General features: G+C 35.8%; 1 protein-coding gene across 1 annotated transcript in view; it reads right to left on the bottom strand.

The window, feature by feature from the left end:
• The window catches only part of SVEP1 (sushi, von Willebrand factor type A, EGF and pentraxin domain containing 1), a gene marked incomplete at its 5' end in the record, with an annotated part of 170,821 nt that overhangs the window by 13,276 nt on the left and 139,361 nt on the right, over positions 1–18,184 (bottom strand). The window contains 7 exons of the mRNA XM_072406782.1: positions 3,956–4,126; positions 4,470–4,646; positions 8,332–8,505; positions 11,287–11,463; positions 12,949–13,012; positions 16,058–16,213; positions 17,765–17,981. Of these exons, the coding sequence (XP_072262883.1) occupies positions 3,956–4,126; positions 4,470–4,646; positions 8,332–8,505; positions 11,287–11,463; positions 12,949–13,012; positions 16,058–16,213; positions 17,765–17,981 (1,136 nt within the window). The remainder of the gene's footprint in view (positions 1–3,955; positions 4,127–4,469; positions 4,647–8,331; positions 8,506–11,286; positions 11,464–12,948; positions 13,013–16,057; positions 16,214–17,764; positions 17,982–18,184) is intronic.

Below are 18,184 nucleotides of genomic sequence, written 5' to 3'. Positions count from 1 at the left end.
TACTTCTGGCAGAGAAACATCTGAACACTGTACCTGGCAATGAAAAATAAAAATGTAAAGTATCTCTTAAATATTTTATATCTGTCAAGAGTTTAACTTCACTTGATTCCTTAATGAGGCAAAACATTATACAGTAAAAAAGTGGGTTATGATTTGTATAATACAGCCATTTCTATAAAAGCTTTGAGCTAGAAAGCTATTCCCTTAAAATCTAGGACTACAGAAATAGGTGTTTTAAAAAATCTTCAGAGTTTCTATTTACAAGAACACAGAAAATATTTTGAACCAAAGCACAGGGAATGCTTGTTATGTCCTAAAGATATTCTGACAGTTTGTAGGATATTCAAGTCTTTCAATGCTCTGCCTGAATGTTCAATGGACAAAAAGAGAAGGACAGGAGCAGGAAGGGGGAAGGAGATGAGCAGAATACGGTAGTTGTATTTAGTAACAATGAATAGAAAATGCACTTGACTGGCATGAAGAAATGTACTGAATGATTTTTTGTTTATTTCACCAAGACTTACACTTTTAGTAAAAAACTTTTATTAAAAAATTAAATTGGCAACTGAAGAACTGAAAATGTTTATAAAGTCATTCTGGAGTTGTAGAACTGGTTTTGTGCTTTTTAACTTTCTCCAATCGATGAATGTAACATGTATTTTTTGTCCTAGTTCCTAAATATACGCGTATATATGCCACAATATACACATGATTAGGCACTGAAGTAAAAAAACAATAAAATGCCAGCATTTTATTTTCTGCTCATGACAAGACCTAGGAGTTTGCAATGACTCAAACATAGTAACAGTGAATTTCCAGTCTGGTTCATGGTACACTGGAACCTGAGTGATCCAGGTATGTATGGGATCCCTGTCTGAACTGCTTTAAATACAAACACACACATTCAGTTGGTGAATCTGTCTGTTTGTTTGGTTTTGCCTCGCAGTTCCAGTTGACATTTTATTCTAAAAAGAGGCAAATATACATTTTTGTTGGTAAACAAGGCTAGTTGAGTGGACAACTTTTTTTCAAATAAACATTTACACACTTTTATAGGATTGCTACAAAGATAATTATGAATTAGTATCCCTAAAATAATTACTTTGGGGATACAAAGTAGTGAGCGAGAGGCCTCCTTATCCTAGTATTGCTAGGGAGTCCCATAATGTATAAATAATGTATAAATCAAGGTATTTAAGTAACAAAAAATCCAAAAACCATGTATGCTCTCCAAAACTACTCCTAAATCCAGTCCAGCGCATAGAATAAGAAATAATACATACCGAGGAGGAATGAACATGCTAAAAATATGTATACCCTACTGGTATTGATACAGGTAAGTAATTGATAAGTATAAAGCTAATGGACTAGGGACATTCACATACTGTTGCTATATATATTATAATAACTGACAGCTGTTTTTCAAATGCTCAACAGTAGTGAAAACCCACATACTAGTGACTGCCATCCTTTCTTGCTAATATGAAGGGTTCTGACAATGTAGATGTGTTGAGGGGTGGGATGATGGTTAAAAGTTGTAAAACATTATTTTTAAAGTACTTTTCTGTGCTAAACATAACATGTATCCCATTGGAAATGAGTTAATATCAGGGCCCACAGTTTTAGGATTAATAAATGTTGTATGAACAATATTATTTATTGGTTGTTTGATATCTTCAAACTCTTAGATTGCTAAAAATGTATTCAGCGGGATGATCCATATAAATTAATGTTCTTAGAATATCAGTGCAATAAACTAGAACATAAGCTATACAGCTTAGAAGACTCAAACTGAATGTAACTTACATCCAGCTATATTGCCAACTCTCTGCAGAATCCCTCAGCCTGCAGGTAATAAAGACTTTTAGGACAGTCTTTATATAATACATACACAATGATACACATTAAATTACTCTCTTAAGATGAATATTTATCCCTTGCTGCTCTCTTTTTGTTAGTTTAACATATTCTTTTATCTGTGGAGGAAAAAGGTTTTTATAGTGTTCACTTATCATTTTTATTGAATGGTATTTATTAAATTTGCTGAGGACACTTTTACTGCATGATTTACAAGGAATTACATTTTCCTATATTATTCATTTTCTGATAAGCAAACACACATGTAAAAATAGTCATAAAAATAAATGGCAAGTTACCCATTCCATGCACAATCACAATCATTAGGCATTTCTGGAAATGTTATTTAGAAAGTTCCAGCACATACTGTTTAATAGGCTTACTCAATAATACCATACAAAAAGCAACTCTAATGAGCAAAGCACAGAAGCCCATAGCAGCCCATCATATTTCAGGCTGCTGAAGAAAATCAGAACATGAACATATTTTTAATCTCTGTTGTGGTGAACCTATTTCGGGAAAGTCTTAGCTTCACAAAGCTACAATTATTAATAATAAATGCAATTACACTCACTTAATGTCTTATGCCTGATAGCGTTACCAAAACCCTAGCATTTTCTTCCAATGCAACTTGCAAAAGAGGAAAATTGGCACTAAATATACTGATGAAATAAAATTAATACAATCACTAAGTTTATGTCAGGCTCACATCTTGTTTTGCATGCATCCCCAGGTGCACAGGTGCATTTAATGGATAAGCCAAGCCAGATAAATCGTCAATCTTGCAATACTGCCAATTACCATTGGATGGAGATTCACTCTGCTGGGTGAAACCACAAAGATGTTGGCGATTAGTCTTAAACCCTTCACCTCCACTGATTGCTTGTATGTAGTGTGGACATAAGAGACAAAGTCCATTTGGTTAAACCAAAAACATGCTGTTTATTCCAGCAATAAGTAAAACAAAATATAGTTCAGTCATCGAGCCATATGGCAAGAAGTTCTGCTCCATTGAGCATATTACATGTCCTGCATAAGTCTTCTTGTTTCATGTACTTCCTTCTTGAAATCTACTGCAACCAGCCAGCCAGCCACAGGGCTCAGATAGATGTGGGCTGGAGTGCTAAACTGTGCTGCTCTCAAGTTGCCACTCTTTGAGATAACACACAGCAGACCTGTTTGGGGGAGGCCAAAAATTCTCCTCGGAATTGACCACCCCACGGAAAACCTAAAAACTGCTTAGACTCTGTGAGCCAGATTTATTAAAGCTCTTCAAGACTCGAGAAGATAGACTATCATGGGTAATGAAAACCTGGGAAATCCAGGAAACCTGCCATGGGTTTCTTAAAAATCATTTGCTTTAAAGTAGCAAATGTTTTCAATCCTGCAACAGATCCATTCCAGGTTTTCTGGACCATCCAGGTTCTCCCAAGATAGTCTATCCTCTCCAGTCTTGGGGACCATAAATAAATCAGGTCCTTTGTCTCATTCTTTGCCGTTCTGTCAGCAGATCAGAATCAGAATAGTTCCTAGGTGGACATCCAGCTCTGTGGCAGACTTGCACCCCATGATACTCTAAACTGCATATTTATGTTTAGGTTTGGGGATATTATGCCACTTAGTGTATCCAAAAATAAAAAATGCTGGTGGTTTTCAACCATTCAGTGTTCATACCAAAATATCATCTAATTCTTAAATAAATGTAAACTTTAACAAAGAAATGCTACATAAATGAAGCAAGAACTACAATATATTCTACAGGGGTGTCATGTCACTACATAAAAAACACATTCACTCCAATTTTATCCTTTTAGCCTCAACATTTAAAGAGTGCTTGGTAGTTAGTAGCACCAGACACCCAATTTTAATCACATAAAAGGTGTAATAGATAATAGTTTCTTTAAGGGTCTTGCTTCCTTCCTTTTTGGAAAATCAGAACTACATTTTAGGTAATATAAATTATTGGGACCACATTACAAAAATTATTGTATTGTACAAAATAGAACTGTAGATTTTTGGAGACATTGAGGGACATGGCAAACTAGCAGGGTTATAAAAACTCCTTGGTCTGAATGCTGTATATATATATCAGTATTACCTTTACAGGATGGTGGTGTAGTCCATGTCTGATTTTCCAGGCAAACACTTCTTACTGATCCCTCTAACATATAGCCACTGTAACAAGAATATGTCACCATGTCTCCATAATTGTGGAAAAGTCCACGAACCATTCCATTTGGAACATGAGTGGGAGGTCCACAAGAAATTTCTAAGAAAAAAAAGGTTATACTAAAATATTAAAAAACTGTAAACCAGCATAAACTTGCTTTACTATATAGCACCAAAATTATACTAGATTTACACAAGAATTTTTTTGAGAGAAGGAATACCATATGAGCAGCCCCAGATGTGTTTTATTTTCAAGAGGGATTTTTGACTGTCAAGAGTTTAGGTTGATCATCTTATTTTTGAATATCAAACACAAAAAGTAAATCAAATGCTTAACTGAACCCATTTTTCTAATCAAATGAATTACTTTGTGATTTGTTAAGTACAATTTTGACCTACATTTCCCTAACAAAAACATCTTATGGTAAAAAAAAGTAGCTTACTTTCACATCTGCCTTTGGCTTCTGTCCAAGTTTCATCGGGGTTGCATGTCATAATATCTTGGCCCACAAGTCGGTAGCCCTTTCTACATCTGATAGTTAATTTCTGGCCTACATAAAACTCAGTCTCTGTCACAACTGCATTCTCTGGGATAACAAATGGTACAGGACAAGGATTTGCTGTAAAAAAAAAAAAAAAAAAGTCAATTTCAGCAAAAAATATCTTTGTGTATTGTAGTCTCGATGTTAGCAGGGGTGGCTGCTAGGATCATGGAGGGAGAAGAGGTAGCTCATTAATGGATCAGTACACCCCTAACTTATCTTCATCAGTCCTGGGTAAAGTTTCATCCAGCCTGTTTGACATGTCATCATTCATGGCTGACAGGTTTCTGAAACCTAACCTGGATAAAACAGAAGTATCATATTCCCCCCAAACCTCTTCCTTACCTTTAAATTCTCCCCCTAACATCTTTTTAAATGTTTATAACAAGGGTATTTGGTCCATCCCCAACGGCAATTTCACCATTGATTCCACACTCCTTTCTTCACTCTCACCTACATTCAGAACATCTCCAAGTCCTGACCCTGCTATCTGCACAATATCTTTATAATACATTCTTTTCTGTCCCCAGAGACAGCTAAACTGCTGGTACATGGTTCTATCATTTCTTGCATGGGCTACTGCAATATCATACTGTCTGGCATGCCACTAACCAGACTCTCCCCTCTACAAAAATATCATGAATTCTGCAGCCAGACTTCTCCATCCTGGCCACCGCTCCTCTTTTGCTGCCTCTCTTTGTAAATCTGTACGCTGGTTTCCATTTCACCTAAAATTAAATCAAACTACTGTGCTTTGCTTTGAAATGACTCCACTGTTCTTGTCCCACTTAACTTTCCCACGTAATACACAAATACTCTACTAGCCACCCTCTCCACTCTTTCAAAGACCTACTAATTACTTCCTTACTTTCTCATGCATGACTCCAAGTCTTCTCCAGAGCTTCCTTCCTCATCCCATTAGGTGTGCTTCTACTTCCATTAAAAAAAATGTATATCTCCTTCCTAAATTTCTTTAGCTCTTACACTGTAAGCTTCTATGGGAAGGGTCCTACCCTCCTCCTGTGTCATTGTTGGTACTTGTCTATTATGTAGTTTGTCATTTGCAACCTCTATTTAATGTACAGTGCTGAATAATAGGCAAAATACATAAAAATGCATAACTAAAGTATGCAATATATGGCAATTTTTGTTTTAACTACTATTTTGTAACTGCTACTAATCCTTGTCCTTGGTCCTGCGTGTGCACATTCTTAGTTTTTCCACTTTCTTTTTCCAATTTCCAAAATTTGCAATCACAGTATAAGGGGACTATTTCCTTAAAGAAGAGTTATCATATATACTCAAGTATCAACCAAAATTTCGGGATATGAACATAACTGTCAAAAATCAATATTTGAACTGAAGGAATTTTGCATATATCCCTTCACTACTCCTTACACGTCTATATAATAATAATAATAAGTAACAGATGCACTGCAAAATAGCTTTTACTTGTGATCTCTTATTTGGTGAGCATTTGGTAAAAATACATTTCATTCCCCCTGGAAATGTTTGCCATAATGTGAAATTATGCATAGTGTATTTGCACCTTACTAATCTGCTAATAGTGTATTAGCAGAGTCATATGGTTACATAGTAGGTCAGGTTGAAGAAAGACAGAAGTCCATCGAGTTCAAACATCAGAGAAATAAACATATCCTAGATAAAAACTTATCTGCTCCAAATTCTTCTTTCACTTTCAGATCACTTTTCACATACAGACATCGACACCTTTTTGTTTTACTCTGTTATTACGAAAGAGAGTATACCCAGGAATATTGACAGCCCAGTTATGTGGAGAACAAAGCCAGGATTCAGCAATACCAACTAAGTCATATTACTCTTCATTCATTAAGGCTTCTAACTCCCCTATCTTGTTTGCCAGACTTCCTGCATCAGTGATCAAGCTCTTTAAACCATTGCTGCATTTACCAGCACTGTTCGCCAAATCCTTGTTTTCCAGTACAAATACTACTGCGCAATCCAACGTTTGTGTGTAACATGGGAAACACCTTATACTTATTCTTAACCCTTCCCCCAACTATCCCCAATCCACCCTCCACTAGTGACTAACCCTTGCCTTTCTGTCACCTTATTTGACTGTCCCACCCCCTCTGTCCTAGTTTAAATATCCCTCCACCATTCTCATAAATTTTCCCCTAGCACAGCATACCCACTTCCATTTAGGTGCAAACCATCTCTGGCATATGGGTTGTACCCCAATGAAAAGTCAGGCCAGTGCTCTAAGAACCCAAACCCTTTCCTTTTACACCAGGACTTAAGCCATTGGTTAGCATTAGTTATCTAAGCTCCCGCTGCCTGTCCTGTGTTGCGCATGGCAGAGGCAATATTCCAGAGAATATAGGCTTGGAGGTCCTTTCCTTCAACTTAAAACCTAGTTTACTAGTTTACTAGTTTACTGAGCTGTGTAATTCTGTATATTAGAGGTAACAATGTAAATGTAGTATTAAAACAACTTATGTTGCCTCAGAGGTTAATTTAGCTGTGCCTATAACTCTGCAATCTATGCTTCACAAATGCTTTTTATACCGTAAGTAAGCTTTAGGTTTAGATAAGTATTGGTGATTTCAAAAATATTTCTGATTTAGAAGGAATTGTGTGTTTTCCAACCTTGCATATTTGTACAATTGATGTATCTTTTAAGTTACCCCCTTTGAGCAACCCAAAGTTTTATACTGAGTGTCCACATTTTCTGTGGGATCTCCAACTTTTAAGAGTGTGAACGGGAGAGGTGGAGGTGGGTAGGATTGTGACTTTAAAGTATAGAAGGATGTATTTTTTTAATACACATGGTATCAGTATGTTCTGTTCTAAAGCAGGAAACAAACTCATCCATACTTTTTACTTGTCTAATCTGTCTTCCCTCCTTGTGTAGTTCTCCTTACTATGAATCAACTTCCCTTTATTAAGCATGCAAGCTATCTACTCAAATAGAAAATGGAGCTGTTGCTGGGATCACCAGGGAATGGACAGACTTACTTCTTTTATTGAGCTTGTTTCTGAAATGTTCAATAGATGCATCAGTGTACATTCCATTATGGTTGTGGAACTTTAAAAAAATAGATGAGCAGTTCAGATTTACTTTAAAGTTTATCTTTACTTAAAAGGTTTAAATTAAATAGGGGATTGCTAGAACCCCCTCCCCATCTGGTAAAAGGTTGTTCAAGGAGAGAAAATCTCTCTAACAGAGTATAGTTATCGTTTAACCAGTGACTTATTTATCTCAGAAACTCATCATCTGCATTACTAAACTTCCAACTCAATCAACATGGAATCTACATCTGCAGCAAGAAGTGTCACTAAATTTCCCTCAAAGGGGCTCACAATCTAATGTCCCTACCATAGTCATGTCATTAACACAGTCTTAAGTCAATATGGGGGGAAGCCAGAGTGCTAATCTCTGCGCCACTGTTCTGCCCTTCCAATCCATACCTCATATTAAACAAAATTACAGATGCAAAACGGAGAATAAAGCTCCATTGCAATAGTAACAGCAGGTGTTTACATACCTGCTGTTACTATTGCAATGGAGCTTTATTCTCCGAGACCCCAAAAACTATGCAATAAGAATATTAGTAAATGTACCTACGGTCATGTTATATTGTTTGGATCAAACAGACTTACATAAAAAGCAATATTATATTATCATTTGATGAAGACATTAACCAGTCTGAAACAGTTCTTAGGCTGTGACCTATGCATTTTATTGTTAGTTCTTGGCCTTGCCTGAATATCAGCTTACCTCTGCAAGATGGGAGAGGTTGACTCCATGTTCCATCACCAAGACATGTTATATTTCCTGGCCCAACAAGATGAAAACCAGGATTACATTTGTAGGTAACGTTACTATTGTATGCATTTCCTCTTGAAACACAAATGGCATTCTCTATAACTGGGTACGGCTGACATGTTACACCTGAGAATAGATAATAAAGCAAAGTAATTTTCTTTGTAGCATAAACAAATATAAGGGAGAATGTTACAGACTATTACACATCCATATATTGGAAATTAAGTACATAAAATCACATTTATTTCAGTACTGACTCTAGATAAACTAGGTAAATAATTTATATCTACCTTATATCAATCATTTATCTGTATTACTATCTGTATTACTCGATGAGAGCTAATATTGCTGTTTGTTGGAACTAAAGTAAAAAAAAAAAAAAAAATCACACTTACCTTTAATCCATTAGATTGCTTTCTGCAATTTGCTCCCACGCCGTCTTGGAATTCTCTGTATTCCCCATGCAAAGAAAGCACTGAGTGCTGCCATCTTTAATCTTCTTTTCTGGTTTTCTTGCTACGTCACCCAATCTTGTGCTGAGCAGGTGCAAGATCGGGTGACGTAGCCCGCTGCAAAAGATGAAAAAAAGAGAGCTGATCTCACCACACATGCGTGAGATCGTCATCTCTTTTCCCTTATTGGAAAAGTGCCTCTTCTGCACGTCTGATTTTGTGTTCCACTAATGAATTAAATTTTGTTGTTCACTCTTTTACATATATTAAAAAATTTGAACTTCGGTCCACTTTAAAATTCATTATCTTTTTCCTTGCCATTTTTTTTTTACTAAACTGTGTATTGCATACATGGGGGGGGGGGGGGGGTTAGTCAGCAGGAGAGCTCCTTGCTGCTTGATGTTATAGGGAATGGTTGTTATGAAGGAGTATGAAGGAGCACTCCCACCATTTTTAATCATTGTATATAAAATAAACTGTAATAATAGCAATATTATTACAATACTTCCTTACTAATTGGCCCATCAGTCAATGGCCACTGTTCATGCTTCCTGTTAGCACTGCAGGCCGTGCCGGTGCCGCTGCTCCCAATCGCAGGCACGGGCGCCGGGTCCTATCTCTCAGGTAACCCACTACCTATGTTCCATGTCAGTATTTCTTTCACGCTGGGACTTGCTCTGATGTGTGAGCTGGCGTGGGTGTGTCTCTGAGGTAACACACACACGCCCTCTGTTTCCTACAGCCTATGGCTCATGTCCTGCAGGTATTTAAAGGCACCTCCTATTACAGGAAGTTGCCTGAGCAATCTCTGGCTTACCTGCGTTACTCTCACTGCTAAGGTGTTTTGTCTGTTTGCTCTGCTGTGTAGCGAACCTTGCCTTCGTTTATTGGACTCTGCCTGTTTGCTGCCTGACCCTGACCTTGCAATTCGTTTCTGGACTTTGCCTGTTTGCTGCCTGTCCCTGACCTTGGAATTCGTTTCTGGACTTTGCCTGTTTGCTGCCTGACCCTGACCTTGGAATACATTCTTGGACTTTGCCTGGTTACCGCCTGGTCCTGACTCCTGTGGTCAGCTGCCACTGGCCTGGGGATTGCTCTGGAGTGGCACCTGGCAGCTACCCCGCAGCCCAAACCTATCCTCACCCTCAGAGGCTCCAGTGAAGACCTGGTAGCTGCTTAGTCACGCCCCTCTGGAGTGTACCCGGTCAGTGGCACAGTGGGTCCACACCCGCTTGCATAACACTTCCCATACCCCCAATCCCAATCTCAAAGTCAATTGTCTAAAAAACTGGCATTCCTGATCAATGTTCATATATGACATGTCAATCAAATATTGCTGGAGAGTGCCTTAGTTTTTATTAGACTTTGATTAGATTTTATATTTCTATTGAACTTTATATTGTAATAATATATATTATAATAATAATAATATTATTTTAATAATAATCTGTTTATGTTAGAAAAACAAACATACTTGGTGGAAACTATCGTAAGATAACATAATGAAAGGAACAACAGTAAAAGTCATTCACTTTGGTGAATCGAGTCTTAATTAATAAATCTTGTATCTATTGCAACAGAAATACAAACTCCCAAGGTTCAATTCACTAAGCTAAAAAGCATGTATAATAAGCACCAATTTAAGCCATGCTCTCATGGGCTCTAAATGCTAAAAACAATGATTGTTACAGCTTTGTAAATTCAGCTTTGTATTTGCCAACCTGAACTTATCTTTTTTTTTTTCTACACTACACCCAAGGATCCAACAGGTAGGGGATTAAATCATTAAGTATAATTTCCCTGTACCTAGTCTAATTTTCCATCACTGTCCCAATCTTTATTCTTGAGGTTCACTAAATCCTAATACAGTATACCATTCTAGCCCTTGGTATCTTTCTTGCTTGACAGATAAGTGGATTTAAAATGCCATAGAGTGATGGTAGGTATTACTTTTCAATCAAACAGCAGTCTGCAGCCTTTCCAGGTGAAACATTGAACTATGATATTTTCAAACTCTAATGTTTAGAGACCTAAGGTGGGCGAATTTAGAACTTTTAGCACCTAGATAGGCTTTTAAGTTAAATGTGATGGAAAACATTCAATGAAGGCCGACGATTGAATGAGTAATTCTTTTTTTCTCTTTAAATTCTTTAAATAGATAAAATGTAATTTCCTACACAATTATGCCTTCCACTGCATAAAAAAACACCAACTACTTCCTTTCACATTATGATACTACATTTAAGTGTTAAAGAGTCATAAAAATCTGTAATGGTATTTGTTAGTTAAAGAGAAGAGATAACTGAGTTAGATTACTGTCAAGTGCCTTATTAGCCGAAATTATATATAAATATATATAAGACTGACAGTAACACAAGTTAAAGCTCTTACGGTAATGAATAAACTTTCATGAAAAAGTAATTCTTTTCACTTAAAATGATTTTCAGTTACTTACTCACACACGTAGGAGGAGTAGAGGGGCGCCACTGTTTATCCAAATGACAAATCCTTCGACTTGGCCCAATAATTTCAAAGCCTTGATTGCAACTATAGTGAATTTCATCTTCATAAAAATAGCTTATGCCTTGAATATTCCCATTTTCCAAAGTTTCTGGGGGATTGCAGGTTATTCCTAAATAGAAAATACTTAATTTAAAAATCATACCCAAAAACATTCTCCACTGCGTAATTATTTTTCATAAAATGCCAAGCCTGGATTTGTTTTAACAGTTCCATGATTTTCTGTTTGTTGTCAATATAGTTTGTCACTCAGATATATGCTTATTGCCTGCATAATTTAAGATTGCTCATTTGTAAAGATTGCCCATTTTCTATCCATGTATTACCAAAATAGCCACATTTATGCCCATTTATGCCTATATATTGTACATACTGTATTGTGAACTATATTACCAAACCTGATACCCCTGCAATGCTGCCACAATCAAATTTCACTGCTGTTTTCATGCTGAATGTTTTGCCTATGAAACCCTTTCATTTGCCATGGCAAGTAATTTGCTACTAATTGATTGGAATAGGTTTTATTATGGTATCATTTTTCAAACAAATTTCACCTAAGCAATAATATGGCAAAGATACATTTATCTTTTCACAAAATTTCAGTACTGCTAAAATTCTGCTAGGTGGAACCTATGTGATCCAGGCTTCTTCACTTGTCTTTCCTAAGGGCCGGTGAAGGTATACTGCAAAACAATTTGGGCCCTGTTGGACTATCCTACATAAGAACAAAAAAGTTATCAAAACTATTCCTCTAAAGAAATTTGGATAATATTCTATCCAGGTATATAAATGACATAAATAAATGACATAATGTCATTGTCAATATGATAATTCCTGTTAGAATCTTAAAAAATGGAGACCTGACATATTTATCAGTCTCTTATAGGAATGTTGGTAATTCCAGTAATGGAAATTTTCTTTTAATTTTTATCACTTGTGGTGGCAGACTGGAAACAAGATGAGATAATAACAGGAATAGTTAGTTCTAAGCATAGTTACTGTGCATTGTGGTGTGCTATAATCGTAACGTACATGCATTTTGCAGGTTGCTTGCCATTCAAATAAAATGGTATCAGAACACACCAACTCACATAACTTTAGCGCAACACCATGCTGTGATTGCTTTTTGATAACACAACATATAACAACATGAATGGCAAAAAACTGCATTATCAATAAGTAGATCTAAACCCTAGATGGGTGAAATTTACTAACGACTGTTTTTTTTTTCCAAATAAAATTATATTTTCATATTTCCATTTTTTTTTCATCCCATTTGTATTGATCTGCTTCAGCATTTCAGGCACCTTATTCAAATGCATGTTTGTAAATCATGGCTCTGGAATAATTTCCTATTGGTATTGACAGTGAACCACAGAATCAACAAAGTGTGCATGCATTGTAATTATAATGTTATTATAGTGTTAAACAAAGCAGGACATAGCTCAGGAATCATTGTCACCTTATGATGGGAAGTGTCTGAACAAGTACCTTTATGGAAGAATTACCAAGCATTTTGTTAATAAAAACTGTTGATTTAATATTATTGTGTTTTTTAAACTATTTTAACTTTATGTTACTAAGCAAAATATCTCACTTATGCATCGAGGTTCTATTCCACTCCATGATTTGTTAGCTTCACAAACTCTTTCAGTTGGTCCCTGAAAGAAAGGAGAAATGATCAATATGAAAAATATACAGAATATATAAATATACAGAATATAAAAATAAAAATATATAAATATACTCCTGATCATGTCTAAACCATTGTGATCATATACAACAAAGCTTGAAAGGTTTTTAGTATAGGTTTGTGCACTGTTCCAGTCCACCTGTTTTAGTGGTTTATTATGAGTTGCAGATTATCTTGTTACCAATCTCAATAACATAAAATAAATACATTCAAAACGTAAGATAGGAATTCCTTATGACTGGCATACCAGCAGAGCAGACCCAGAAACTCCTATTCAGGTAAGTTTAGATTGGAACCTTTCAGAAATCTAAAGCTTATCACCAGACAGACATGAAAGACACACATTAATATATGGCTTTGTAATTATTAGGATATCATTAAAAGTGGAATACAACTTGCTTAAAATAATTGCTAGCAGGCAAGTTCTTTATTACAGAAGGCACAGGTGCCCCTTCTGCAGTAAAACAGCTTTACCTGCCCAATAGCAATTTTTGAAATACACTCAGCTGTTGCTGTTCCTTCATGGGAGCCATCATCTTTTTTTCTTCTTTTCTTTTCCAGGTTTCGATCTTGCTCATTTTGACTGGCCAGGCTGGAATATGTAATTCTCGCACATCCCCGGTCAGACAGGTAGGTGTGCAGAAGGGACATTGCCTATCCCTTCCTAAATAATAAACCTGCCTTTTTGCAGGGTTTTTTTGTAGAACTATAATTCTGTTTAATGAATTTTTTTCTCAGATGCAAGGAGTATAAGTACCCACATTTAGATGGTTTTGAGCAATTTAAAGTACAAACATCAAGCAACATAAACAGCTGTGCTGTAGTGCTATATTGCTGTCATGGAGCATGCTTGTAAAAGGTGAATGAAGAGTGTCAAAGAAATGCGTTCATCAGTCTGCTGCTTGTCTTATCACCATCCAGTTACAAGTTGAGGGAAGTAAAAAAAAACTTTTAGCTGTCACCTAACAAAAGCAGGGCTGGATTTGTAAATCTCAGGGCTGGATTACAAGAAGTACATGCAATGGACCTGATTTATTACAGCTCAGGGTCTAAAGAAAGACTCATCATGGGAGAACATGGGTGACCCAGCAAACCTGGAAATTCCAAATGATAGCAAATGGTTTTAGGAAATCCATTCCAGGTTTCTTGGATCACTCAGTTTCACTTATGATAATCAATCTTCTAGTCTTGGAGTCCTAATAAATCAGGTCCAATGATTGTAGCTAGGCAATGATCCTGTAAATTTGTGTATTCAGCTATTTGCTAGGGGATCAGCTTTAACAAAATAACTGATTAATAAACCTAATCCGGACATTTAAAATGATCAGAACCACAGTATCACATGAAATGTATAGTAAGCATATCTGAGTTGAATTCAAGTTTCATTTTTCAACTTTAAGTTCAACTTATCACAGTTTACCAGCTGTATCTAATAAAGTGGTTGATGAGTATATATCTTCTTCATTTGGGAAAAGTCATACTTTCCCTTTAAAAATTGTTTTGCTGTACAGTTTTATAAAACTATTATCTCACTTCGTAAAAAGCATTCAGACTGTTATAGAAAAAAACATTTGGTGCTTCTGAAATATGCATGAGTGTAATTTATCATCAATTATTGTATTTGTTTAGCACTCACTTCAGAACTTCTGCTTCTGTAAATTAGGCAGTGCTTGGATGGTTTTATATGCGTTCTGTTATAAAATGTGAATTGAAATGAATCATTGAAATGAAATACAGGCAGCAAACATTTTTAGGTTTAACAAGTCACTCTGAGAAATTATTGGAGAATGTTACATTAAAGCAAAGCTAGATTAAATAATTCAGCTTTGGTCGAATTTAAATAAAATGCATTCCCAAGTACATTTGTAGACCTTACAATACCTTTCAATCTGTGTTTTTCTTTGGTTTACATCGCTAGGTTACATTGGATTTGAGCTTATACAAAACAAAGTCTAAGATAGTATATTACTTAGATGTTCGAATTCCTGAGGAAACAATGTACTGCCGGTATTTTCATGCTGTGTTACTTCAAAAGAGTTATTTTTTTCCAAGTCAGTAACTTCACCAAATGGATTTATGTCCCTCTAGGCTGGTTTTGACAGTGGGTGAGACAACAATAATGGGTATGTTGACTACTGTTGGCAGTACATGTTGGCCTGCAGCATTTGCTTTAACAAATTATCGGAAACTGTAAAAGTTGATTTCTGCTAGTAAAAATTATATCTGCAATGCCTTTTTTGGGCAACTTTAGACATAAGGTGATAGTTAACTGAACCACACTGGCAAGGCCATTGCAATTAGAAAACTATTTAAGCTTGCCGCAGAGCACAACAGTGTTTGTTCTTAATTCCTAGGCCAGATGTCAAAATAAAAAAAATAGTCCTAGAACTATAACATAACTAATGCACACTGATGCTAATAAACTTGATGTAGATTTCAAAGCTCTGGTCATGAAAGGCTTAAAACAACAGTAGCTTGATAAATGTTCCTTAAGACATGGCTAATAAAATTACTGTGAGTTTTCAAATAACCTTTCAACTCTTGCCTAAACACACATGACCCTTCAACTTTCAGCATCACACAACAGGAATATTGTTCTTCACAGAAGATAATAGCAATAGTGGGTCATATACACTGTGATCAACAGTCATAAATGTTGTAGGTACCTTTGCCTGTCACAAGCAAATTACAATTGAGTTCAGTGTTTCTATCATATAACAGAGATAATACACCATGCTATGTAAATCTACTAGTATTATAATAGTAAAATACTATTTCTGTGTACAGTGATATAGGCAAATAGTGATTTTACAGAATCATGAATTATACAAGGAAAAAGTCACCACAGCAGAACTTCTATATGTTTTACAGTATTACATTTATAATTAATATATAAAAATTATTATTGCATTTATAGTATCAACTGTGGGTTACTAGGTGGAAAAGCTATGGGTTACTAGATAAAATGCAATTGCATACTGTGAAGTAGCAATCATTTCAAATAATGATTTACCTCTATTTCATAGCCTGCATTGCACTGGTACAAAACTGTGTCTTGATAGAGGAATCTGGTGCCAAGCACCGATCCATGGTTTGGTGCCACAGGCTTTTCACATGATATTGGAGTGCATATATCATCAGTCAATGGAGGTAGCCAATTACCATCAGTCTAAATGAAAAATAAGTCAAAATTAACAAAAAATCACAATATCATATATATATATATATATATATATATATATATATATACACACAAAGGAAAAGTAAAGTCATCAGAAGAAGCAAGATTTTGAGGCCATCTGTTAGGGATCATATGACATAAACAGCTAATAGGAACACCCTCTTCCCCAATTAAAGTGTGTACCCCTTTAAAAAGTGCAACCACCATGACCTTGAAGTAACAGCACAGTCAACATTGTGATCTCCCCCCATAACAAGTGCTACTATGATAACCATCCGAACCCCCGATAGTGCCACCATTATGAGTTACCTCCCCCTTCCTATGCAGCAGAGCAGCATTGGTGCATTAATGTATATTACCTTTAGGATCAGATCCTCCTTTTTATGCAGCTACCACTGCCACTCACCTTTGTTCTACTCTAAAGGTATCTGGCATGTCATGTGATATGCCATACTAGAAGATTTGGGAATGAAACAGCAGTGACAGCAAATTGCAAAACTGAAGAGGAGGTCCTGAGGGTGGAAGAGGCAATAAATATATTTTTATTCTACTGCTATGCTACGCTGCATGAGGGGGAGAACCTGAGAGCAGTGGCTACCTGGGCTGCCAATAAAAGGGAGGATGAGTAGTCATGTCCTCCCTGGTTTCCTTGTACTAGTAGTTTCACTAGGAGTACTTCCATTTTACTCCCAACCATTTGTATGTTTTGAACCTAGACTGGAATATTTAGTAAAGGGGTGAGCTACTTCTCTAACCTCAACACTTGTGAATTTAATTTTTAGCTTTTCTGTTAACAGGAGGCTTTTAAAACAAAGGAGCTCAGAAAGAAAAAATTAAAAGGGTCAACCAACTGGATAGAAGATAGCATTGTAATAATACAATAATATCGCTATTTCAAACTTATTCCCCTAAATGGATCACTTAAATGGGCCACTGGGAATGTAAGGTCAGTAGGGTATGTCAGCAGATATGCAGACTCCTAATACCCCGCTTTGCATCACAAAGGCTGACTTGGCACTTTTGGCTTTGGAATCCCATACAAGACTAAGGGGTTTCTAAACATGCTAAAAGCAGGTTAGATGCAGGTCAGAATGAGATCAAATGCACTTGTCTATTTATTTTGAATGATCCTAGAAGCATCCTAAATAATTCCATTTAAACAAGCCAATAGACAGGGCCCTAGTAAATGACTAGTTTACCTGTATGTGTTACACATATATCACATGATTTCAATTAAAATAAAATATTTAAATAAAAATAAACAGATGATTTGCCTTTTATTGTTTAGTACAATAGCAAATTATGTATATTTTAAAGCCATTATTGGTCTTGCTTGTTTTCTTTTATGAATAAGGGTACAGTTTTATACCTTTTTACATGGAAATAAAATTATGCATCTTAAGAAGTTTTTAAGATCAAATATAAATATATATATATATGTATATATACACAAATATATATACATATATATATATCATTTGTATATTATACAATATGCATTACTTTACTTTGAATATTAAAGCAATAAAAACATTTTACCATACAAGTTGAAGTTCTTGGTCCTGATAATGTATAACCAGGTTTGCAATCAACAATTATGGTTTTATTAATATCATAATTTGCCTTTAGTTTTACTGTGTTTGCTTGTAATGAACATTTTCTGGGAACACAAGATATTTCCTCTGTTGACCAAGAACCATCTTCCAGGCATGTTCTTGTTGCCACATCTGAATTCATTATATAGCCATCTTGGCACCTTCAAAAAGAGTTATATAAGTTAAAATTTAATAATACAATATATCATCAATGTGACATTTTCCCACTTCCCTGCCCACCAAGATCTGGTTAAAAACTAAAGTATGAATACTTTCATATAAAGTTATCAACCAAATTGGGAGCAGTTGGGAATCATTTTGTGCATACGTTTAAACACAGTTGAGCTGGGGTTGTGGTGCACTT

This window comes from Pyxicephalus adspersus, chromosome 3 (genome assembly GCF_032062135.1).
Source record: "Pyxicephalus adspersus chromosome 3, UCB_Pads_2.0, whole genome shotgun sequence".
NCBI classification, from domain to species: domain Eukaryota; kingdom Metazoa; phylum Chordata; class Amphibia; order Anura; family Pyxicephalidae; genus Pyxicephalus; species Pyxicephalus adspersus.
This window is presented reverse-complemented; position numbering and strand designations above follow the sequence as displayed.